The 25568-nt window shown below is 34.7% G+C and overlaps 1 protein-coding gene across 4 annotated transcripts in view; it reads left to right on the top strand.

Annotated features, from left to right (window-relative positions):
* The window catches only part of LOC150109062 (CCR4-NOT transcription complex subunit 3-like), a 436445-nt gene that overhangs the window by 344291 nt on the left and 66586 nt on the right, over window positions 1-25568 (top strand). For all 4 annotated transcript variants that reach the window (XM_090405199.1, XM_090405207.1, XM_090405214.1 and 1 more), the window contains one exon: window positions 16027-16156. In XM_090405199.1, coding sequence (XP_090261325.1) covers window positions 16027-16156 — 130 coding nt within the window. The remainder of the gene's footprint in view (window positions 1-16026; window positions 16157-25568) is intronic.

The following is a 25568-nucleotide window of genomic DNA, read 5'->3' on the forward strand; positions in this document are numbered from 1 at the left end:
TGGGCGAACTATAATTATAGTTATTATGCATGTTCTACAATATAATCAGCATTTAAAAATAATGTTTGGAAATAAAGATTTTGTTGATAGGATTGAGATACACATATACCTCCTTATGGTCACATAGCGAAAGAGGATATGCTTTATTACATCTATCTTTCATGTAAGCATGAATTTATCTTTACAAATACATATCTGAACCTTTAAGCAGTTTGTAGTGCTGATTTACTTTTCTATAATTCTTTGGTGAAAAAAATATAAAATCATTACAATGATGGAAATAGTTAATGGGCAGTGAGTTATGATCTGTATCAGAAGAATTCAATTCTAAAACATAGAGAGAGAGACTTTGCAGAAAGGACCGGGTTTTTTGTTCATGATAATCTTACCTATAAAATGATGAGAATAATATTTTAAAAAAATTGTTTGAGGAGTAATAAGAGAGAACAAGTGAAAAAACGTGTACTCATAAAATTTTTTTAAAAAATTCAGTTGAAGTTGACCTAATAATATTAACTTGGAAAAGTAAGAAATAATGTTATTATATATTTCAAAATGAACAGATTGAACTACCATAAACATATAAAATTTCTTGCTGATAATGTTTTATTATGTAAGGATCAAAATTAGAAAACGTTCATTCCAAATGGCAGTTTTACTCTCTGATTACAGCTTCTATTATCAGTGCTTCTCACATCTAACATAGTAATGATTCTAACAATTCTTAAATAAAGACAAAGTTGACCTACTGGCATCATTTCTTCTTCTCCTCTCACATTGATGATTACCATTCTCTTTTACTATACCAAAAATAACACATTCCATTCCTCCTTTGATCATATCTCTCAGAGACATCAGAATCCTGACCACTTGGATGCTAGTGGTCAGGATTCTGTCAGGAAATCTTCTGGGGGTTGATTGTATCTTCCCAGCTATGCATAAAACCTGAACTGTATACTCTATCTTATATCATCAACCATTCTACATCTTGGAAGTTAGCCTATATCCTTCCTGTTCAAAAGGAAGCTGAAGTCTGCATTGGACCATCACTTTAAAGTTAGTACTAATGCTCTTCATTGTTCAGTATGGATTCTCTCTCTCTGATCCTCATGAATTGGGAAAGATATCACTTGCCTACCTCATACATCATTGAATGGTTAGAGAGATGCAAACAGTTGCTTTTAAGATTTTCAGAACATTCTTGATCTTTCATAGAAATCTTACCAAACTCCTCTCCTACTGTCTTTCTTCATCCTTTGTTGGCCAGTTTGGTCTCTGCTGCTGACTGCATGACATCATAACTTCCTTTCTTCAAACTTCTCTGTTAATACTAGATTGACCTTAACATTTTAATTTCTGTCTATACATTAATTAACCTCCTCTTACTGGCCTTAAATCCAGACCATAATGTCACCACAGGTACATTCTATTCATTCTCTTTTGACACATCTTGTAGTACTCAAAAGTTCAAAACTTTAACAACTTTAATGCCTGAAATGTTGTATCTGTGCATTATTCCTCTGCTGAAAGAAACCTGCTCGCTTGCAATGCAACATAAACATAATCCCATCTCTTTTCTCACCAAAAAACTTCCCATCTTTGCTTACATTTGATGAAGCCCAGATCCTCCAACAAGATCAAATATTTCTTCTGAGTTAATATTTACATCTAGTATATCTCGTTTATTGAAACAATGTTTTTGTTTTATGCTTTGTCCTATAGTCTTCCAAAGGTACTGTTCAATCAGACTGCCATCTGTAATCCCTCCATGTCTCTTTAAATGCATAGAAATGTTAAGTCTTTATGGCACCTGTGCATACTAGAAAACAAACCAAAATAGAAAGACATCAAGTTTAACCATCATACTAGCCTTGGCATATATATACACCCATAATTATGTGGATGAAAAGTGTCCAATGAAGTTAATGTAACCTTTGGATATATATACACACACATTCATAATTACGTGTTGATGAAAAGTGTCCATCCACATTTTACTGAATCAAAAATTGGGTGAAATAATATGAATACAAAGAGTATGTTTTTGATATATTTTATTTGTGTGGCCATTTAGTGTGGTTAAATAACACCTTACTGAATCAAATATTTCAATCTGAACGTAATAGATTGTTGTTGAGCAGACAGTTCAAACAATGGATTTCAAAAGATATGAATCATATGCTGGTGTAGTACAGTATATTATGAGATGGGATTTAAAAATGAATAAATAAATGAAAATGCTGTTGCTTGTAACTAATAAGAGTATGACTCCCAAATTTTTGAGGTAAAAAGACTGTCATTATGGTTCAAGTTGGGGAAATATAGTAGTGCTTCAGCACTGTTTGAGCAAACACTGAAATTTGAAGTAGCAGCAGTATAGGCTTAGACCACAAGATTCTATGGTTGGTGTCAACTCCATGCTGTGCTATATCAATCTTCTCAGGTTTATTCTAGATGATATTTGATTCATGTTCCTGTAGTCTTTTCTCAACAGAACATTTCCTATTTGACCTAAATAAAAGGGATTGCAGTAACAATGAACTTGGGTGAAAAAAGTACAGAGTTTTTTGGAAAAATCTCTGTGTACTTTTTAGAGGAAATCATTTATCCTTGTGGGTAGGTAATGGAGAGGAGCATTTGTTCACAAGACATGGGCACCAGCTTATATTTCTTGAGAATCTTCGAAATTTGTTCTGAGATTCCAGCAACATAAGGAATTGGAACTTCCATTCAGGTTCAAGGTTCTTAGAATCTAATAGTTCTGTCAGAGTTGAAAACGAAGTGTTTTTGAATTGTATAATATATAGGATGTTGCATAGTTCTAGGTTTAGGCACCAGCTTATATTTCTTGAGGATCTTCGAAATTTGTTCTGAGATTCCAACAACATAAGGAATTGATTGGAACCTCCATTCAGGTTCAAGGTTCTTAGAATCGAATAGTTCTGTCAGAGTTGAAAATGAAGTGTTTTTGGATTGCGTAATATATAGTTCTAGGTTTAGATACCAAGGGTTGATGCAAATATGGGATCTGTTCATCAAAGTTTTGATTATACATTTTTCAAAATGGATCATGTGCTTCATCACACCATGTATAACAACCATTGAAGGTGGATTTGAAATAAACAGAGGTAGTTGGTACATCACAGAGAGAGAGAGAGCAAGAGAGCTAGTTTTCATTACATGTCTAGTTCTGCACATCTCCAGACAATCGCTCTGCTGCCTTTAATATATGTAGACACTTTCTGGACTGTAAGTTTTGACTCCCTTCTAAGTAAAGATCAGCTCTTATCAATCCCGATAAAAAAATAATAATAATAAATAAATAAAAAATTATACGTATATATAATTGGTAGTCAGCATCTCTGGACCTCATTTCACTCCATCACAAAAACGGTCGTTTTCTCTATTTTGCCATGATTTCTAAGAAAATTTATATCTCGGTTTCCTCAGCATTGAGTGTAACTTATTTACTCTCTCTCTCTCTCTCTCAAGCAGTGATGCCACCAATCTCTATCTTAAAGTTTCTGTACTAAATCCTAAGCTTCCCCTCTAACTTCTCCAGCTGAGTTTAAATCTTTGAAATCCTTGAGATGCAATAGCCATTATCTGTTACTAAAGCTGATAGAAAAATTATTCTGTTGCATAACATGCAGGATGCATGTTATGCATTTTCAACTCTTAGACATATTCCTAAGGTCTAAGAGTTGAAACCTTGAGGAATTGGATCTCTGTATAGGGCTTCCAGTTCCTTATGTTGCTAGCATCTCTGAACCAATTCTGAAAAATCCTCAGGAAATATAATTTAGTGTCCATATTTGGAGTGCTGAGGCACTACTGTCATTTCCCCATCCCAAATTGTAATAACTATCATTATTTACCTAAGGTTTGGGAGAGTCTTTTTTTTTATCAGTTACAAGCAGCAGTGGTTTTTTTTTTTTTTTTTTATCATTTTTCACGATTTATTGTACTGTACTGCACTAGGGCACAACTTGTATCTCTTGAAATCCATTGTTATTATACTACCTTGTTTGAATTGCAGTAGTGTTTTTATTTTATTTAAATATTGGAGGTGTTACGTAATAATAATAAAAATCATTTTCCAAAATCTACTGTACTGTACTGCACAACTCGTATCTCTTGAAATCCACTATTATTATTATTCTACCTTGTTTGAATTGTTTACTCACTTATGATAATCTGTTAGATTCAGATTGAAATATTTGACTTAATAAAACTATTATTAAACTTATTGTGACTTCGTGTTTGTTTGTTTGTTTTCTGTGAAAAATATGGAAACTGGTGAGCCATATGTGTGATAACTTCAAGCTCATCAAATATTGTTGCTCTTTTTAATTTTTTTTTTTAAATTTTTCTCTACCTGTATTCCTTGGAACATGCTTTAAATTTTATATTTTTTTTCAGCAGTTTGTTTCTCATTCCCTGCTAGATCAGAATAATTATATTATTATTATTATTATTATTCTTGACACCTCCAAGGAGTCCGAAGACTCATCGCAGGAGGACATCTACAACTGTCTCAACCACTACACCGAACCTCTACTACAAATTGTCTCCATCAACGCCATCTACCACCGATTTCCACCACCACAACAACTGGTATTCTATGTCTGTAAATTGCGTGTGTTCTGAAGGGCCGATTTGTCTGTATGCGGGATGAAAAACCCGAGTTTCCGGGAGAAAAAAACCCTGCTACCTCCATATGAGATCGGCTAACTCACCTTCAATGGAAAATCATCCAGATAAAGATTCCTCCTGTTGCGACGAGAATCGGACTTAGGCCTATTCTAATCGAAGAGTGCAATATACCGGCATTCTTCCAATTGCGCTACGGAGGCGCTGTTGGATTAAATTATTAAATTAAATTATTGTTGGATTAAACTTTTAACAACCTCATTCAGCAGAATCATCATCAGATTCATCCATGGAAAGCAAGTGGGGCTTGCAGAGGAACTATAGTAATACTGTTGACATAATTAGTGGTAATGTGATAAAGAAGACTAAAACAGGCAAGATACTTCTAAATAAGAAGTTATATTCTGGAGATAATGAACAGGGTAAGATTAAAGCACCTGTAGTATTCAACATTAAATGTGAAGCAAGACTTCTCAAATGGCAGAAAATTTCAAAATGCAGTTTGGACAGGGAAACTTATTTCTTCCTATACTTGAAGGGCATACTAATTAAAAAATAGATGTTTCAGTCATCAGAAAAGGCAGCTGAGAAAATGAAAACTGGTTTTTGTTGAAATTGTATAAAACAGAGTAGCAAATGAATACCAGATAAGTAGAAATATTTTGAGATAATGTGGAGAAAACAGCAATACTACTGCTAATAATAATGGAAGAACACACAAGAAATGTCTTAAGTATGTTGCTGTTGTAATGATTTAGAATACAACAGTACACAAAAGATTTGAAAAGGAAGCAATCTCACAATTTTGTTTTGTGCAGGATACAAAATAGTGCCATATTGAAAAGAAAAATGTGTACAAAAGTTTTAAAAGAACCAAGGTCAAGCAGCTTTCAGAGTTGAACTGCAGATTCAAATATACAAATAGTATTTGGAGAGAAAGTGAAAGAGTGAAAAGATTTCTAACATGTAATCTGCTTAGGCAGTCCAACAGTTAGATCAATAATTATCTTGCTATTCAATGAAATGTGATCCTTTTTTAAGACAAGTCTTATAAACTCAAGAGCTATATAGGCTTTTACAAACATCCATGCCCATGTTGGAATTCAAACCCACAACCTGTTGGTTTAAGAGTGTATATGCTATCCAATCAGCCAACCAGGATGTCAAAGTAGGAATCCTTTTTTTCTATATATGAAACTATTAACTATGGAGATATTTGGAGAAATTGAAAGTCGGTGTCACTAGCAACTTCTGTGGATCTTTGTGGTACATTTGTTCTGTGTATTTTCAGAGACACCATAAATTCTCAGGTCTGAAGTGGACTTGAAATGTTTAGTGATTACTTCAGGTCAGTTGAAGACTTTAATCATATTATTAGTCTTGTTGTCAGTGTACATGTGAGATCAGAGTCCAATAAACAGTAAGTATTGTAATTGTTAATGGGTTTTTCATCTTGGCAGTATCCAAAATGAAAAACTTACTGTGGCATTTCCTTCATATGTGTATCACCACAATGTTAGTATTACAGTTCATTTTCTGAAGGCTGATTTTGGGTTAGCAATATATTTGGTAGGTCATCTTGCTTTTAGTAAAATTGCTGTTAACTGAATTCATATTAAGTCTACTGAAGCTCTTGATAAGTTTCCTAGTCCCTTTTCTTTGTTTGCAGTGAAATCCACCTTGGGAATGTTGTGGGGAGATTTTTTTTTTTTTCAGATGACAGTTTCCTGAACACTTGTTAAGGTTATTCTTTTGGACTATAGATAAAACTTTGTTGAAGGCTTCCATTGTGTTCCATAGGTCAATGGATGGTAAGGTTGCATCCTCAGAATGGAGCGCATATATATATTAAGAAAAATAACTTATATGACTATATATATTGAGGAAAATAACTTATATGACTATATATATTAAGGAAAATAACTTATACGACTGTATATATTAAGGAAAATAACTTATACGACTGTATATATTAAGGAAAATAACTTATACGACTGTATATATTAAGGAAAATAACTTATAAGACTATATAGCTGAATATTAAAATAGAAAATAACTAATATATTTCCAAAGGCATTACTAGTTTCATCTTTCTAGAAGACTTCATCAGGTGCATAATACATAAAAGTAAGAGATATATAAAACATTATTTGGGTACATCACTAAAGTTCTAAATTATTAACAGATTGCTTACATTGGAATGAATTTGCAGACTAGCCACGTTTTGTTTCTTGTGCATGAGGAATGGTCTCGTGACTGCCATAGCTGAAAAGCAGAGGTGTAACAATAAGAAAGGTTGTTGCTGAGGTTGACATTAAGTTGAACAGGATTTAGTGCAATTTCTGTTGATACACACACGCAAACTTTATCCAGTTTTGGATCTGATAAAAGAAATACCTTCATTTGAGTGGGACTAATTCCATACATTGGTAAATTAAGGATATTATTTTAGAATTTGAACTTAAGGTTTAGTCTTATGAACTTAGGTAAAATGTCCACTATTTCTACATCTGATAAGAAATATCTACAGTAAACTTTCTTGCTTCTAACTTAACTTTAGCAAGTATTGATTCACTGTGAGTTCTCAATGCAATTCTGAGATTTCTATGGTTTCTATATAATTTATGTGAATTCAGGTGTATAGATTATTTAACTATTAAAGAGAACTTTTATTAGCTGCAAATTCTCAACTAGTTTTGTATGCTGTTATAATATACTCAGTGTTGTACTGAATAAGCAAGATGAAAAAAAGACATTTACTGTGATTAAGTTAACTCTAATAGAATAAATGATTTTAAATATTTTAACGACAGATGCATGCTATCATATTCAAAATGTACAAGAGTGGTCTGAAAGGTTCTCGGTCTCGACCATAGATGGCAACACTATCAGCACGATTTTTTTTTTTTTTTTCAAGTTGGTACATCTGTCATAAGCATCCATGTGAAATTGCAAGTTATTCTATCAAGTACTTTGTTTTATACAGCTGTCTGAAGCGAAAGTTTTTTCTGTATCTATCCCTTGAAATGGATAAAATTGAGTATCGTGCGGTTATAAAATTATTTGTAAAAGAAGGATTAAAGCCAAAAGAAATTCATTCAAAGTTCATAAAAGTTTATGGGCACTCTTCTCCTTTGTTTTTGACAATTAAGAAATGGGCTGCCGAATTTAAACGTGGCCATACCAGCCTTGAAGATGATCCACGTGAAGAACGTCTAAAAAGGGTAACAACTCCAGAAATTATCGATCAATGCACAATATGGTATTGGATGACTGGTGATTCAAAGTGCATGAAATTGCTGAGACTATAAGCATTTCAAAAGAACGTGTAGGATATAATTTTGCATGAAGAATTACTAATGAAAAAACTTTGCGCAAGATGGGTGCCACGCTTGTTCACAGCAGATCAAAAACGCACTCACATGAAAATCTCTGAACAGTGCTTGGAGTGTTTTAACAAGAATAAAACTGATTTTGTGCATCGATTTATTATTATGAATGAGACTTGGATTCACCATTACACACCAGAATCCAAGCAGCAGTCAAAACAGTAGACAGAAGCTGGTTGTTCAGCACCAAAGAAGACAAAGTCGGTTCCATCAGCAGGAAAGGTCATGACATCGGTGTTTTGGGATGCTAAAGGCATTTTGTTTATTACTTATCTTGAAAAGGGTAAAACAATAACCGGGGAATATTATTCCAATCTTTTAACCAGACTAGACAAAAAAAAATTTGTGGGAAAAGATCCAGTTTGCAGAAGAAAAAAATCATCTTTTATCAGGAGAGTGCACCTGCCCACAAGGTGTTTTGGCAATGGGAAAATTAAGGTTGTCGTTGAAAGTTTTTTCACACTTGGTTATACTATAAATTAAAGATACCAAGAAATTATATACTTGGTTTATTACTTATCATATTTAACATTACTTAACCACGCTACCAGCCAGGACGTATATATACATCCAGGTTGCCATGGGTGCAAAGTGCATATTAAAATTGTAATAACATTGATATTACATTGAAATATATGATAGATATGAAGCTTTTCAGGATGTGTATTTGATCCATAATGGCCGGTAAGGTTGTTAATCCTTTATCCAAGTGTAAGCAAACACGTTTGCACCTGAAGTATTTTCAGGGCTGGGCCAACTCGTGATAAAGGTGTTATGACTTCACATCACTTGCCTTAGTATCCCATAATACAAAACACATATCCTTGCAGACAAGTATGATGCTATGCATTATGGGAAGGGTCACTACCCAGACTGGTTTCGACCTTTATTGAGGTCTCATCAGTGAGAGCCAAACCCAGAGGTGATACTAAGGTTGGAGTAGTGCAGAAGTCATATTTTTCCTTGAATTTATAGTATAACCAAGTGTTCGTTGGGGGGGGGGATGTTCAACAACTATCTCTAATTTAGAGTATTTTAAAAATAAGATGTTACACCTTATGGCAACTGGTATAGGAAAAATATGGCTTCTGCATTACCTCAACCTTGGTATCACCTCTGGATCTTGCTCTCACTGATGAGACCTCAATAAAGGTCGAAACCAGTCTGGGTAGTGACCCTGCCCATAATGCATAGCATTATACATGTCTGCAAGGGTATGTGTTTTGCATTATGGGATACTAAGGCAAGTGATGTGAAGTCAATAACACCTTTATCACGAGTTGGCCCAGCCCTGAAAATACTTCAGGTGCAAACTTGTTTGCTTACACTTGGATAGGTATATAATTTCTTGGTATCTGTAATTTATAGAAAATTAAGGGATCTGCACTATGAATTGTTGAAACATCCACCCTATTCCCCAGATTTGGCACCTTCTGACTTCTATCTCTTACTAAACTAAAACTCTTCCTCACTGGTCAGTGTTTTTCTTCGAATCAAGAGGTGATTACAGCAGTAAAGGGGTATTTTTCAGATCTTCTTGAAAAATACCCTTACTACAGGGACAGGATAATGGTGCTAGAGCATCACTGGAATAAATGTATTAGTTTTAAGGGAGATTATGTTGAAAAAATAAAAATAATTTTGAAATTATAAATTCGTTTTTTCATTGTTAGGCCGAGAGCTTTTCAGACCACCTTCGTATTCATCCATCCATATGTTCACTGGGCATTCACAGATGCTGTATGGTCACTCTGATGTCTGATATGCCACACCAAGCCTCACCATGTAGTCCTGTTGTATGCTTTTCTGGAAGCTTCAACTCTGAAGATCAGTCACTCCACACACACACACACACACACACACACGCATCATCCATCTCATTAACAGTCTGCCCCTTCCTCTTTTTCCAGGAACTTTACCTTCTGTTACTGTTCTGAAAAGTCCTCCTTTCAGTGTGTCTGAAATATTTTAACTTTCTTTTGTCAATATCTTTAAGGAGCCTTAAAGTTCTATTGATCTTTTCTAACACCCATTCATTTGTATGCCTTTAGTATATGATATTCTCAACATCCTTCTGTAACACCATATCTCAAAAGCAGCTATCCTTTTTTTATCTAACTTCTTTAGGTTCCAATACTCACATCCTTAAGTTGCTATTGGAAAAACAACTGCATCCAAAATCCTCAACTTTTTTCCCATGGAGATAGATCCATCCTTCCAGATTTTAGACAGGTCTCTGACTGTCTAAAATCTTCTAACATCTTCCGAACAGCAATTCTTCACATTATAATGGATCCCAGGTACTCAAACTTGCTGATTTCCTCAATTCTTTCTCCATTAAGGTACACTTGTTTCTAAAAAGCTTCTCTGTTATTATTGATCTTGTTAACTTTGTCAAGAATTTCTCTTAGTTCTTCCTTGTCATTACAAAGGAGTACTGTATCATCAACATACCTCAGATTACTGATCAATCTACTTCCTATCCTAATTCCTTGAATTAGGATAGGAGGTAGATTGATCAATATTCTTGATCTTGAGCTTATCCAGTGTTTCACGCATGATACCCTCCACATATATACTAAACAAGTGAGGAGAAAGTAAACCTCCTTGCCTAGCTCCTTTTCCAATCAGTCAATCCAACACCTGTTCTTACTATGGCATCTTGCTCCCTGCACAAGTTGGCTATCAACTTGATGAGGAAAACCCATTATTTTCATTACTTCCCACAGTTTCACATGCTGAACATTGTCAAAAACTTTAGAGTAGTCTAAGAAACACATTACCAGAGGGAGTCGGACTGGTTGGCCGAGTGGTTAGTGTATCTGCTCTCTAGCCAAAAGGTTGAGGGTTCAAATTCTGCTGTGGGCATGGATGTTTTTGATTGTCTGTGAAAACACTAGTGGTGGTGATTGTGGTACTTGGCGTTGGTGTAGATGATGAAAGTAGTTGCGGTTCGTTGTATTTCGAGGATTGAGTGGTGGAGTTGGTGCCCTCCCTCGATGAGTCTTTGGACTTCTTGGAGGTGTCATGTAATAATAATATCCTTGTAATCAATCTATGACACACTCTTATCCCTCCATCCCCTGTGGCCTTAATTAACTCTGCTTGGATTCCATCTGCACCTGGGGCCTTATTGCTGTTAAGCTGTTTAACTGCTCTTTCAACTTCATGCCTAAGTGGAGGAAGTTCCAAATCAGAATTTTCCTGGTAAGAGGACTCCTCTCACCAGGAAAGGAAAGATTAGCAGAAGAAGGGTTTATGATTTTGGATTTCTGGAAATTATTCCTGTTTAGTTCCAGGCATAACATTGAGGAACTGACTGGATTTTTAAACTTATGCTCATGGCTTTAAGTTAAATGTTTGCATTAGTTACTTCAATTTTATTATTGAATAGAATATTGTCTGAAAAAAAAAACATATGAAATTCTTTAATGGAGAGATAATGGCCTATCTGATGCACCTTTTTGTTTCATGAGAAATTATATATTTTAATATGCATTTAATAAAAACACAGTGATGTGGCCATGACAATCTAAAGTTAGAAATTAGGAAATATTATTATCCAAGACCCCATTGGAGTCATACTCATCTGGTAGGTCCTTTTATCATACACACAGCTCATCATACCATGCTTTAAGCACATTCAAATTCACTAGTCACCACACTCTCAGGCAAGGCATTCCAATCATTCACAACTCTGCATGAAAAAACCTGCTTCTCACACCCTCTTTATACAGTTTCCAGGGATGACCTCTGGTTCTCCCTTGATCTCCCACTATTTTCTGTAGAACCTCTCCAGCATTGATCCTATAACAACCCCTTAACTGATTTGTAGGTCTCTATCATATCCCCCCCCCCCTCTTCCTCCTGTCCACCAGACTGCAAATTGCATCTTCTAAATCTTTCCTCATACTTGACATTCCAGAGGTTAGAAATTACCTTAGTCGATCGCCTCTGGATCCCTTTCCAACATCTCTTCGTCCTTCTGAAAACCAGGTGACCAAATCTGGGCACAATAGTCCATGTGTGGCTTAATCAAAGCCTTATACAATGGAACAAGAATCTCCCTACTTCTACAAGTCAGTGTCCTCTGCATCATTCCCAGAAGCCTTTGTATTGTCTTCACAATTTTGGCTGTGGCCCTTAAATTTCAGATCCTTATCCACTATCACCCCCCCAGATCTCTTATTTTCTCCACCTCTGACAATATATCCCCCCCCCCAAGCATAAATTCTGCATCCCAACCTTGTTTTCCAAATTTTAAAACCTTACATTTTGCAACATCGAACTCAAATCCCCATTCCCAATCACTCAATTTATTCAAGTCTTCTTGTAAGGCCAAAACATCTTCTCTACTCTTCATGATTTATCCCAACTTTGCATCATCTGCAAACAACTGAATATCTCCATCCAAATCTTCACCAATATCATTAATATACAAGTTAAACAATAATGGCCCTAAAACACACCCCTGAGGCACACCACTAGTATAATAATAATAATATGCATAACCAATATATTCATATGGAAAAGCAAGAATATACAGGAAAAGAACAAAAATTAAAATGACAAAACACCAAAAATCTGTATTAGACATGGATAGCCAGCAATAATAATGATGTGCTGGCCATTTTGAATATACTGTTGATTACAAAGGGTGGAAACTGAGAACAAGTTATGACCTTCTTTCCTTGAATATTACACAGTGATCAGCATTCATTTCAGTAAATTATGGAGACTACAACTGTGTTAGGAATAATTTAATTTCCTGACATTTCAACCTTCATATTAAGGTCATCATCTGGAATATACACACACTCGTGTGTGTGTGTGTGTGTGTGTGTGTGTGTGTGTGTGTGTGTGTGTGTGTGTGTGTGTGTGTGTAAAAAGACAAGCTATGTTACATTTCAAACATCATACCAAAGTGACAATGATTTGATCAATCATTATTCTACTATCTTGACTTCTAGTGAAAGAGAGAGGAAAAAAACTACATCAAAGCTATATCCTATTTATATTTGCTGGTCTGGTTGACCGAGTGATAGCGTATCCACTCTCCAGCCAAAAGGATTGGACTCAAATCCCGCCTTGGACATTGTGAAAATTGTGTCAGTTGGTGATTGAATGGTAACAATAGAGTTGTAAAGTAGATGCCCTCCCTCAATGAGTACTTAGGCTCCCTGGAAGTGTCAAATAATAATAATAATATACAGCAATCCCTCAATTAGTTCGCCTAATGCACTCATTAATCGAAAATGCACTAGTCGAATATAATAACCTATGGGAAAAAGTATAATTTATTCCTCAAATTTCTGTTTTGAACCTTAATTTTTTTTATAAAAGAATTAAGGTATGTCTCAGGGCCTAATTAAAGGAAAACCATGAAGCTGAAAGACAACAAAACATATTCAGAATATAAATTTTATTATTCTACTTCTTAACAAAGAATTGAGCTAACGTAGTTTGTTGGGCATTTTGTTTCTTTTTTTTTTTTTCATGCAACCGACGGTATGGCCCCTATTGCCTCTTCTGCAAATTTAACTGCTTCTCTCTTCATTGGGGTCAGCCTCTAAGCATTGCCGCTTACAAACTTCGATTGTACGAAAAATATTTTCAAATTGTTTCTGTGAAATCTCTTTTGGCTGACTATCAGTGGTTAAATTTTCTTCATATTCTTTGGGATCTTCCTGCTGTGCATGTAAATTTAGCAGGTCGGAATCACTCAATTCTTCAGAATGAGATTTAATTAACTCTGGGACGTTATCATTGAAGGGGAGAAAGAAATGAAGGTTGCACGAACGAATTTCCCAACTGTTATACAAGCAAAATAGTTACCACTTCAAAGACTACAATGATCATAAAAGAGAAGTTAATATTCCGACATGTAATAATAAACAACTCATCCCAGAAGATGGATTGATTACCCTATTATCGGAATGGATTCTCCTTTTTGCATGCTGCAGAAGTGACTATAGCAGACGACATAAATTTTGGCGGTAAAATTTATGTCGTCTGCTATAAAATTTATGTATTTGGAACATAGTATACATAGTGTGCATGGAAGTAGTATAGTATGCCATTAAAAATAACTTTGTAAAATGTTTTAAATCTGTAACTAAATTATTTCATTCTGGCGAGTGATTTTTTAAAATAGTTAGTCATAAAAATGTATAGATAGAAAATTTTTAAAATCTGTAACATTTATTTTTAAGATGTATATAGGCACACTAATCGAGGGATTACTGTATAACATTGTCAGAGAACAAATTCATATTAATACTTCTAATACCCAGGTTTCCAACCTTTGGGTTGTGACCCCCCCCTTCCTCCAGGGGTCAAAGTTATTTCTGGGGGTTGCTGCAATTATTTTTGTAGGAAATTTCACCACGAAGGGTTGTAACACTGATTTTTGGTAAATGAAGGGAAGTGACTTAAGGTCCACCTTGGTGGATACTTAAAAAAATATCAATGGCCTGCCATGTTCATGCATATTAAACATTTTATATTATTTTAATTATTTTTTATGGTGGGCTGTTAATATTTTTTTCAAATTTCCAGCGCAGCATACCTTGATTCACTCCCTAAAAGTAAAATATTCAAATGTAGTGTTATCATTAGAATAAAATTCTATGTTACAAATAGTAAACTGAAAAAAATATTCACTGTGATACAAAATTCATTTTTAATCGGTGTCTTGATGTTTGAATACAGACCATTGAATAAAGGTGAGTTGCTCTCTTAACACAGTTGAAGATTAACCCGTATGTTTTGCTATTGCCACCATGTTTGCGATGATGTAATTCAATAATGTTCATGATGGGTTGTCTAATGTAAACTGGTGCAAACTTAGTTAGCCAATAGTCAACCGCCTTTAGTTGGTGCCATGATGGAAACCAGCCACATGCTGTCAAGTGTGGGTTAGCTACTGCTTGCACTTTCTAAAATCTAAAGAACAGCAGTAGGTTGGCTTTAACAAACCCTCAGCTACAAATTTTGAAGCTGGTTGCCCAGATGCAAGTACAATCATCACATTAAATTTAGGTTAATTAAATATTAGGTTGCAATTATATTCTGAAAAATCTATTTTTAATGCGTTTTCTTTATCCTATTAAAAATGCCTTTTTTATGCAAATATGGTGGGGGGGTCGCAGGTTACTTGGCTATTATAAACGAGGTTGTGACTCAAAGATTGGGAAACACTATTTTAATACTTTAAATAATTTAACATAAGTATTATGTTAAAGCTAAGATCCTAGATTACTACAGTCCTAATTATAATTAACTCTTAGAACAAAAGGTTATGTCGGCAGAAAGTGTGCCATTGATATTCTTGGGATTTTTAGACTACCATTATTGTTAAGATCAGGGTAGTTGATAAGAACTTCATAGACCTCTTTAAGTTAACGTAATTATTCCTAACATGGTAATAGTCTCCATAACATATCAAAATGAAAGTTATGAGTTTGTCATCTGGCTTAGTTTGAGAATAAAGAAAAATAATTTATATTATGTAATTACAATGTGAGTGAGATTAATTTGAATCCTTGACAGTAAGCTTAAAAAGAGCTCAGCTCCTTATGCAGGTGTTTGTCATCTGTTGGCAAGAAAAAGACCTAAATAGTGACCATTATCTAGGTGGATTAAATAGTTCCTGAATGTAAGATTTGATAGCATTGGAAATCTGACACATCACAAATTAATTTACTGGAAAATTGTTGACAGGAAACACTAATAATTGTACTTAATGTTTCAAGTATACATATCAGGAATTTGAATGTTTAAACAGTTTGAATTGTTTTTAACCTTCAAGAATGTGATTATAGTTATATTTAAGCATGATATTTCATAGAACATTTTGAAAGTATTAATATTAAATTGCTGAAGTAAGAATAGGAGTTGAGTCTATATCACAATGCACTCCCAAACATCATAATGTGGTTCTATTCATTTTTTTAAAATTAAATATGTAATTTTTTCTCCGTAGGCAATATCTTCCTCGTAATCCATGTCCTTTACCCTCCTATTATACCCAGAGCTTATCTCATTGTGACACAGTGGAGTTCTTCCAGCGGCTATCTACAGAAACTTTATTTTTTATTTTCTATTATATGGAGGTATGTTTTTTTTTTTTTATTTTTTTTTTTTAAGATTAAATTCCTTATTAAGAATAGTAAACAGAATAGGAAAAAATCTGATTATAACATTGAAATTCTTTCTAGAAAAAGTCAAGGATTTGACCAGTTACTTTAATAGGGTTTCTAAATATTTTATATTTTAGTATAGTAAATTTCATATATAACATTTCAAGAGTAAATTTCATTTACTCTTGAAAGGTTATTAGTGAAATGGTTATTAGTGAATGGCTTAAAACCATGTAAAAAAGTGTTTCTTGGTCATACTCTGTCAAATGAAAAATGTATAAAGGAATTACTTCGTGGAAATGTTTTTATAGCTATCTCAATCATGAAAGGAAGTAAACTTAAAGGGTGCAATAGTACTACAATCAGGCTAAGGGTTAGATAATTAAGAACCCTGCTTTAGAAACCAGACTTGGAAAAATTTTCAAGTGACTTAGGCTTCAATAGGCAGATAGTCTCAGTGGTGCGCTGCAAATGATATATAACATATGCCATAGTGTTGTATCAATTCATGACTTCTATATTAGAAAGCAGGGATACCTCCAAGTAGGTCTGTAATTTAGAGTGTAGAAGCAAATTCTATCTAAAATATAGTTCTAAAGATTACTCCTATGGCATCCATTTCACTTTTTAAGACAATAGTAGATTATTTGTTGCTATTAATTTATTAATAGAATTTATTTAAATTTATAATAAACACTTCTTGGATATTATATATGTTTTTAAACTATGTATTTCAACTCAGAAATCTTTCTGCAAGGTACACAATGTGTTCATTAGAAAATACACTTATTAAAAAAGTGCACATATTGCAAACAAGATACTGATGGGTTTTTTTTAAATGTTGGATGCCATTCAGTTCAACAATTATGCAACTACCATGTTATGACATCGTATTTCTTCCACATCAGCCATTTATTTTTCATATGGTGGCTGGAGAAACCAAACTTCTGCATTTTTCTCATTGTTGACCAACAATGACCAATTTGTTCTGTGTTAGTCAATCATTTCCCTTTCAGATGTCTTACCACATGCACATAACATTCTTGAATAGGTAAACTTGACCTCTGTTTGCAAATAAGAAATATATTTTAGTTGATGTACTTTTTCTCATATTTTGTGATTAATAGGCTTGAAATTAGAAAAAAAATCATCCAAAATCATTCTGTAGGATGAATACTAGAGCATTGGATGAGGCTGCCCCACAACAGTCCAGGACCTTATTACATGCTTAGAGGAAGAATGGTCCGAAATTCCCATTGATCGCTATTGTATGCATGTGAAAAGTATGTCCCGTAGGATTGCTGCAGTATCGTAGCAAAAGGAGATCCTACATCTTATTAAGATGCCATGATGGCTGTTTGTTTCTCACACAATGATGTCTATGGACTTCTTTCCAAGCAGTGTATAGTGCAAACTAGCATTCACTCTTGGAAGTTGTGTAAGAATGTGGTTTATTGTAAGGGTGTATAGGCTGAATATTTTGCTTAGAGAATGGTGAGTGAGTGGAATGGATGTCCAGAATTAGTTGTGAGCACCTAGACAGTGAACGAGTTTAAGTTGAGGTACGAGAGGCATTGTGTGTATAAAGGTTAGTGTAGATCTCCCATGATGAGTTTCCAGGCTCCATGGAGATACCCATATAATAATAATTCCTAAAGCTAAACTTTCATATATAGAATAATCATTTAATTGAAGATGATAAAATCAATTGTTGGTGGCTCATTGTTGAGATGTGCTAAGTGATGTCAATTGTAACCTGATCCACAGCTTTTTAGGTATTTAATTTAAAACCAAAGCTGGTTTTAAATTAGACTTGGCTTTTGCGCACTGTGCTAGAGAATGACATTTCAACATCTTGTTTGAATTTAGCTATTAAATTCAGTATATGGCATTCTGGTGAGTTACGAAGTACATGATTGTTTCCATTAGTAGTATAACATATTGGTCAGTTTTACATGCCCATTCTTTTTGCCCATTTTTAATATGCTTTCATGCACATCTCTCTCTCTCTCTCTCTCTCTCTCTCTTGAGCATCCCACATGTTCAATATAATGGATGCATTAAAGATGCCAAGAAATTATATTCTTGGTTTATCCTTTATACTGGCGTAAGCTTTGCATGTGAAGTATTTTCACACTAAGGTAAGCTACTTGAATTGGGGTGCTTAAGGGTCAAAGCTATATAACTGAGAGGAGACCTCCACATAGCCTTTAAAGGAATGCAGAGAACCGACCAGGGCTTCTGACCTAATGTCCAATCCTCACCTTCACGTGGTGCATCCTGTTAGGTATCTACCTGGATACTGAACAAACGAGGATGGGCTGGCAATTTGGGATTTAGCCTACCAAATTGTATTCTTATTGGCTTAAACCACAATATAAAATGATGGTACAACGTGACAGAATTTCATGCTGGCTGACGCATCACCTGGTTAAACAAGGCCAATTGTTTTTCGCCAGGAAACCAGGGCAAACAGCAACTAGTCGGCTACTGGAACAAATACTGAAACACCTTCCAACTAGCTAGTTTAGGAATTGGATAAGTACCAGACTGACATAATAGAGGTAACTGAAACAAAAATTACAAAAACTGGTGAGATCTTTCTGAGAAACAAATACAAAATGTTATATTCAGGCAATGATAATCAAAGAAAAGAAGGAGTAGCTATAATATTCAACACTAAATAGAAGCTAATCTTCTTGAATGACAGGCAGTATCAGGTAGTGATGGGCAAATATCAGAATGGGGAGCAGGACAATGAGATTTATTTGTGCCTATGGTTCCCACAGAAGATTCTACTAAGGTAGAAGTGGAGGACTTTTTTGAGGCTTTGAAGAAAACAACTCACACAACGAAAAAGGAAAAGTTAGTTCTTGTTGGGGATCTAAATAGCAGAATAGGAAATGATTGTCAAACATGCATAAATATTTTGAGAAAATTTGAAGAAAAGAGCAAAGCTAATAATAATGGCAAATACCTGTTGGATTTCTGCACAGGACATGGACTAGTTATTACTAACACCATATTCCAACATAAAGATGTGCGCAAATTCACATGGAGAGAAGAGGCACAGAATAACAAAAGTCTCATTGACTATGTTATTGTTGATAGTGATGTTTTCTCACTGGTGCAGGACACTAGTGTGTACAGAGAAATTGGAAGTGATCACCATTTAGACTTGAGCAGGATAAAATTGAATTTCATATTGAAAAGAAGAACATGCAAGAAAGCTTTAAAGCAAATGAAAGTTGAGCAGATATCAGATGTGAAGTATAGACTAAAATACACAAACATTATTCAAGAAAAAATGAGAGTTTGAGAACAGTAACCAAATCTTCGAGATTTATTGGCAAATCCTGAAGAAAACATTGATTGATTCAGCCAGAGAGGTATGAGGTGAGGTTTGTCTGCAAGGATAGAAAAATCAGAACTCCATGGTGGACACAGGAAGTTAAAGAGGCAGTGAAAGAAAAGAAGAAAGCATATTGAAAGTTCCTGGCAAATAAGTCAGCTTGTGCTCTTAGGGAAAACAGAGACAAATGCAAGAATGCTAAACACTGTGTAAAACTAGGTAAACAAAAGTCATGGGAAGACTTTGGTAAAAATATAGAAAATAAACATCAAGAAGGTGGCAAGATATTCTCGAGGTTGTTGAAAAGCTCAGAAAAGGAGGAAAGAGTGCTGTAAAAGGAATTAGAGATGACAAAGGTGACATGAAAACTGGAGAAAGAAAATATCCTTGATGTATGTAGTAATTACTTTGAAAAATTGCTAAAAAAAGCTGAAAGGGGATCTAAATAGCAGACCTAACCTATGGTATATGGTGAAAACACTCAACAGACATGAAATCAGGAAAGTATATCCATACTTGAAGTACAAAAAGCCATCAAAAACCTGAAGTATGGAAGGCAGCCGGAGTAGATGATATTCGACCAGAAATTTTCAAGTATTGAGGTATAAAAGTCTTACAGTGACTGCACGGCATAGTTCAGAAGGCCTGGACAGAGGGTCGAATTCCAGATGATTGGAGTAGAGCTCTCATAGTACCCATATATAAAAAGGGAAATAAAATTAAATATGAGAATTACAGAGGTATTTCCCTACTGAGTGTTCCTGTTAAGATTTATGCAAGTCATCATCAAATTCCTCCTGCCATGTAACCTCAAGGGGTGTACAGGATATGACAGTACTACATCAAAAAAATTACATTATTATTAACTTCCTATCTACAATTTTCCTCCAAATCAGTCTGTTACTTGTCAAGACTCCAATATTATCAGATCTTATATTTCTATCGTCTAAGGCGCTTTATACCGTATCAATCCACCTACATCTTGGTCTTCCTCTGGGTTGTTTTGCTGCCCACCTGGCAGAGAACACTTGTTTTGCTAATCTTTCTTCACCCATTCTGTTTAAGTGACCATACCACCTGAGATTAGCTCTGCTAACGCATTCCTGGATGTTAACAATGTCAAGTTCTTTCCTAATATCATCGCTTTTAATATGATATTGCCATTGATGCCATCTGTTCATGCCTATAATCTTTCTCAGGACTCTCATATCTGCAGTCTCTAGTCTTTGGTCAAGTGTTTTACTTCTGACCCAGCTCTCAGATCCATAAGTTAAAACTGGTTTGAACACTGTCTTGTATACAGCTAATTGAGTGTTCCGACTAATTTCTCTCTTATTCCATATGAATTTATTCAATTGACTTCCCACCATACCAGCTTTGCTGATTCTGTTGTCTATTTCTATATTTAATTTACCATCTTCAGTAAAAATCGTGCGTAAATAGCTGAATGTTTTACTTGTTCCACAGGTTCTAGATTCACAACACAGTTGACATTTTCAATGATTCTGCCTGTTTTCATTGTCTTTGTCTTTTTATTGCTGACCTTCATACCATATCTATTACAACAGCTATTCAGTTTAGTCAGAGAATCTTGCAGACTTGTAGTGGATTTATTTAGAAGTATAACATCATCTGCATAAAGCAAAGAGCTGACATTAACATCTCCAATTTTGATATCATGTTTAATACCACTTTCCTTCATAATGTGATTCATATAGATAATGAATAACAGAGGGGATAATGTACATCCTTGTCTCACACCAGATCTAACATTAAACCGTCTTCCTGTGCTTCCTTCAATTCTAACTGCTGACTTACAACTCAAATAAAGACTAAGTATTGCTTGATATAATGCGCCATTGACACCATATAACTGTAGCATATTGAATAGCTTCTCTCTCTTGGCACCTTGTCATATGCCTTTTCCAAATCGACAAAACTTAAATATAGATCTCTGTTATTATTCCCATGATTTCTGAACTATTCTGAATCTAGCTTGCTCTTTACCAAGCTTTTCTTCCACAATTCTTCTCAACCGTTTCTCAAGTATACTTGCATAGATCTTCCCAGGAACGCTCAGTAGGGAAATACCTCTGTAATTCTCACATTCAGTTTTATTTCCCTTTTTATATATGGGTTCTATGAGAGCTCTACTCCAATCATCGGGAATTCGTCCCTCTGTTCAGGCTTTCTGAACTATGCAGTACAGCCACTGTAAGAATCTTACCACCATACTTCAGCATTTCTGGTCGAATATCATCTACTCCTGCTGCCTTTCCACATTTCAATCATAAATCCATTTGAAATGTGGATTTATGCAAGTATACTTGAGAAATGGTTGATAATGATTGTGAAAAGGAAGCATAGTGAAGAAACAAGCTGGATTCAGGCCAAATATCAGGTTCAGATTTTAACTTTATGACAAATAGTTGAGAAATAATGGGAATATCACAAAGATCTATATTTAAGTTTTGTAGATCTGGAAAAGGCATATGACAAGGGGCAAGAGAGAAGCTATTCAAACTGCTACAGTTATATGGTGTCAATCGGGTAACCAAATCAAAAAGACTAAGTATCAAGCAATACTTAGTCTTTATATGAGTTGAAAATCAGTAGTTTGAATTGAAGGAAATACATGAAGACGGTTTAATGTTAAATCTAGTGTGAGACAAGGATGTACATTATCCCCTCTGTTATTCATTATCTATGTGGACCACATTATGAAGGAAAATGGTATTAAACCTGATATCAAAATTGGAAATGTTAATCTCAGCTCTTTACTTTATGCAGATGATGTTGTACTTCTATATAAATTTGCTACAAGTCTGCAAGATTCCCTGACTAAATTAAATAACTGTTGTAATAGATTTGGTATGAAGGTCAGCAATAAAAAGACAAAGATAATAAAAATAGGTAGAATCATTGAAAATAGCATTGAGAACTGTACAACGATCACGTGATAATTCATGGTTTGGGTGGAAAATAGGGAGAGAATTTATGAGATAGAGGAAGAAGGAAAATGAAGGAGTGTAGATAGGTAGTGAGACATGACCTAACTTGAGATCGAACGTCACATCAAAGATTTGGGTGGGAAAAAGGGAGAGAATTTATGAGATAGAGGAAGAAGGAACCAGAAGGAAAATGAAGGAGTGTAGATAGGTAGTGAGACATGACCTAACTTGAGATCGAACGTCTCATCAAAGATTTGGAAACTTGTTCTGATTTTAATGAATCTTACTTCGAACTCATAATTATTTATAGTTTCCCGTCACCTTGTAAAGGAATTTACCTGAGTGAATGAATAATAATAATATGATTGAGATTTATCATAAGACAAGTTATTACGAGCAAGAAAATATCTTTTCCAGTCTTGGCAAATAAGTTGTTGAACTCAGGGATACTACAAGTTTTGTGTCGTCTATAGTGGAAGATTATCGAGTGCCTAAGAAGCGATGTAAGAATTTTCCATAATGTGCAAGCTATGATGATCATACCGGTAAGAATATCCATTCTATAACTAACGTGTGATAGTGTTGCTTGTGTCTAGAGAACTTGGTAAAATTTCGTGTTGCTGAAGCCAGCTAGTCCAGCTTGATTGAGTGATATTATAAAACATTTCCTTGTGAAACAAAATGTGAGAAACTTCATTAAAGAAATAGTTCTGTTTGAATGTGTTATCTCACAATGCATATGTATATTTAAGACTGAATCTTTTAAGAACTATTTTAATCCTCTGATAGATATTGAAGTTGCCAGTTAAGTGTTGATAAAATTGAAGTTTGATTATTCTATAAGACTGAAAATAATTAAATTTCAAGCGTTTAGCTGAATATTGATGTTGTTTAACGTGAAACTAAGTTGAAATCTTTTAATGGATGAGAATTGTAAAAGCCTTATACAAAGTTCTAGCAGTAGATGATATACTCAGCTGCGTAGAATCTAATTTCTTTATAGAATGCATAAATTGTTTTCTAATTGTATTGATCTTAATAGAGTTCTTATTTCTTATGTAAGAATAATTTTGTGAGAAATTGAATATCTTGTTTAACTTGATTCTTATGCTTGCCTAATTTCAGTTTCATTGCACCGCTCATTAAAATACGAATCTTGCCGGGAAACCCTATATATAAGTAAGACAGTTTTGGCCTGTAGTAAGTTCTTATAGCTGTAGTGCTAATTGGTGCTTGATTCCCTCACAAAAATTGTGTGATTTCAAACATAGAGTGGTGCAGTATAATAAAAATTTTCTTTATGTTTGAAAGTGGGGTCAAACAACAGCTAGCAAATAAGGTTGGATGAAAGTCAGAGCCAAGAAAATGGCGCAGCCATCAGGATTTTGATTCACTAACGATAATAGAGAAATAAATTTTGTTGATATAATAGCCTACTAGGAGTTGATTCCTAAAAATTTTAATAGTAAGGTTAATTGAATCATAGTGAGTTGGTTGTGAAACAATATAGAGTAACTGATAAACAGATATGACTCATGCATCTAGTGCAGGAATGGAGGCTAGTGAATTCTTCCGCACTGTAAATCCCAAACAAGTCTTACGTCAGTTTTCAGGGGAAGAATTAAATGATGTACTATCTTTTTTTTCCTTCGTTGAAAAGCTTAGAGAATGAGCAAATTGGACTGATTTTCAGTTGCTAATTTTACTCAGAACCAAACTAACAGGCAAAGCAAAAAGCTTCCTACAATCCTCCCCAATTCTAAAAGAAACCTTAGATTACACAAAATTTAAAGAATTGCTAATCTTAGAGTTTTCCTATAAAAAGGGTCCCGTTCAAAATTTGAGGCAGTTTTACACATGTGTGCAAGATGATAAGGAGAGTGTAACTAACTACTTTAATAGATTGTTGACCATTGCTCAATCCATAAGAACCTCCCCCGAGGAAAAACTTTATCTGGAATGGATAACCTTCCAACAGTTTAGATGTGGGTTACATGACAAATTGAGGGAAGTAATCTACAAAAAGCGAGCTAAAAACTTGGAAGGGTGTTACAATTTAGCCAGGGAAAGAGAAAGGATACTAGAAGAAATGATCCAGGGTTCTTCCATGAGACAATTATTAATGCAAGACTGCAGTGCAGTAGACCCCCCCCCCATTCAATTCTTAGACCGCTCTCATGAGAGATACTGATTGTAAGAGCTCCTTAACAGCAGCAAAGTCTTACTGAATGGAAAGGCAAGAATAGAGGATCACCAGGGGTACAGAAAGAAGGGAAGTGAAACCCTTATGCAGGTATAAACTGACAACAGATCCTGATTTGATAAAATATGCTAGTCATTATGAAGGAATAAATCCCCTTCTACAAGATATCTTACAGAAAAAAGGAAATTGGCCAGACTCAATGAATCACAATACCTACAAAATGCAAAATGTAGCAACAGCAGACGTGAAGGGAAGACTACACTTGTACAAGGATTAGTTGAGGAAATGCCGTGTGACATATTGCTCAACACTGGAGCTCATGTGTCCGTCATTCCCATATCCTTGGCAAAAAGGTTCATTGATAAGTTCCCTGATAACACCACCTGGTTTCAAAGTCCCGTGAAGATAACTGGAATTACTAAGATTGAGATGCTAGCAGTTTTGAGAGTAAATGTGAGACTCTCCATACCCTGCTTTCTAGTGGACTTCTCATATGATCTCCTTGTTCTCCAAAATGATTTGGTCACTGACACAAGTGACCAAATCATTTTGGGCCTTGATTTCCTTGAGAAACACCAATTCATGTGTGATTTTACCGGAACTATATCACTGTGTGGAAAGAAATATCAACCAAAATTTAAGACAAGGAATGAAAGGAGAGCACATGAAGCACTAGAAATAGAAATAATAAACTTGGAAGAGGAACTAAGTGTTAAAAGAGGGAAGTTATTGCTTGATGCCATCAGCTCATCGAGGTCCGAACAAGATAAGATAGAGATCAGAGAGTTTATTCATTTGATGTTCCAGCATTATCCCAGTGTTTTTACCGAGGATATTAGCTCATTGTCCTGCACTAACAAGGTAGAACATAGAACATGC

The sequence above is a fragment of the Typopeltis vanoorti genome, chromosome 2 (assembly GCF_054136105.1).
Source record: "Typopeltis vanoorti isolate ZY-2024b chromosome 2, IOZ_Tvanoo_1.0, whole genome shotgun sequence".
NCBI classification, from domain to species: Eukaryota; Metazoa; Arthropoda; class Arachnida; order Uropygi; family Thelyphonidae; genus Typopeltis; species Typopeltis vanoorti.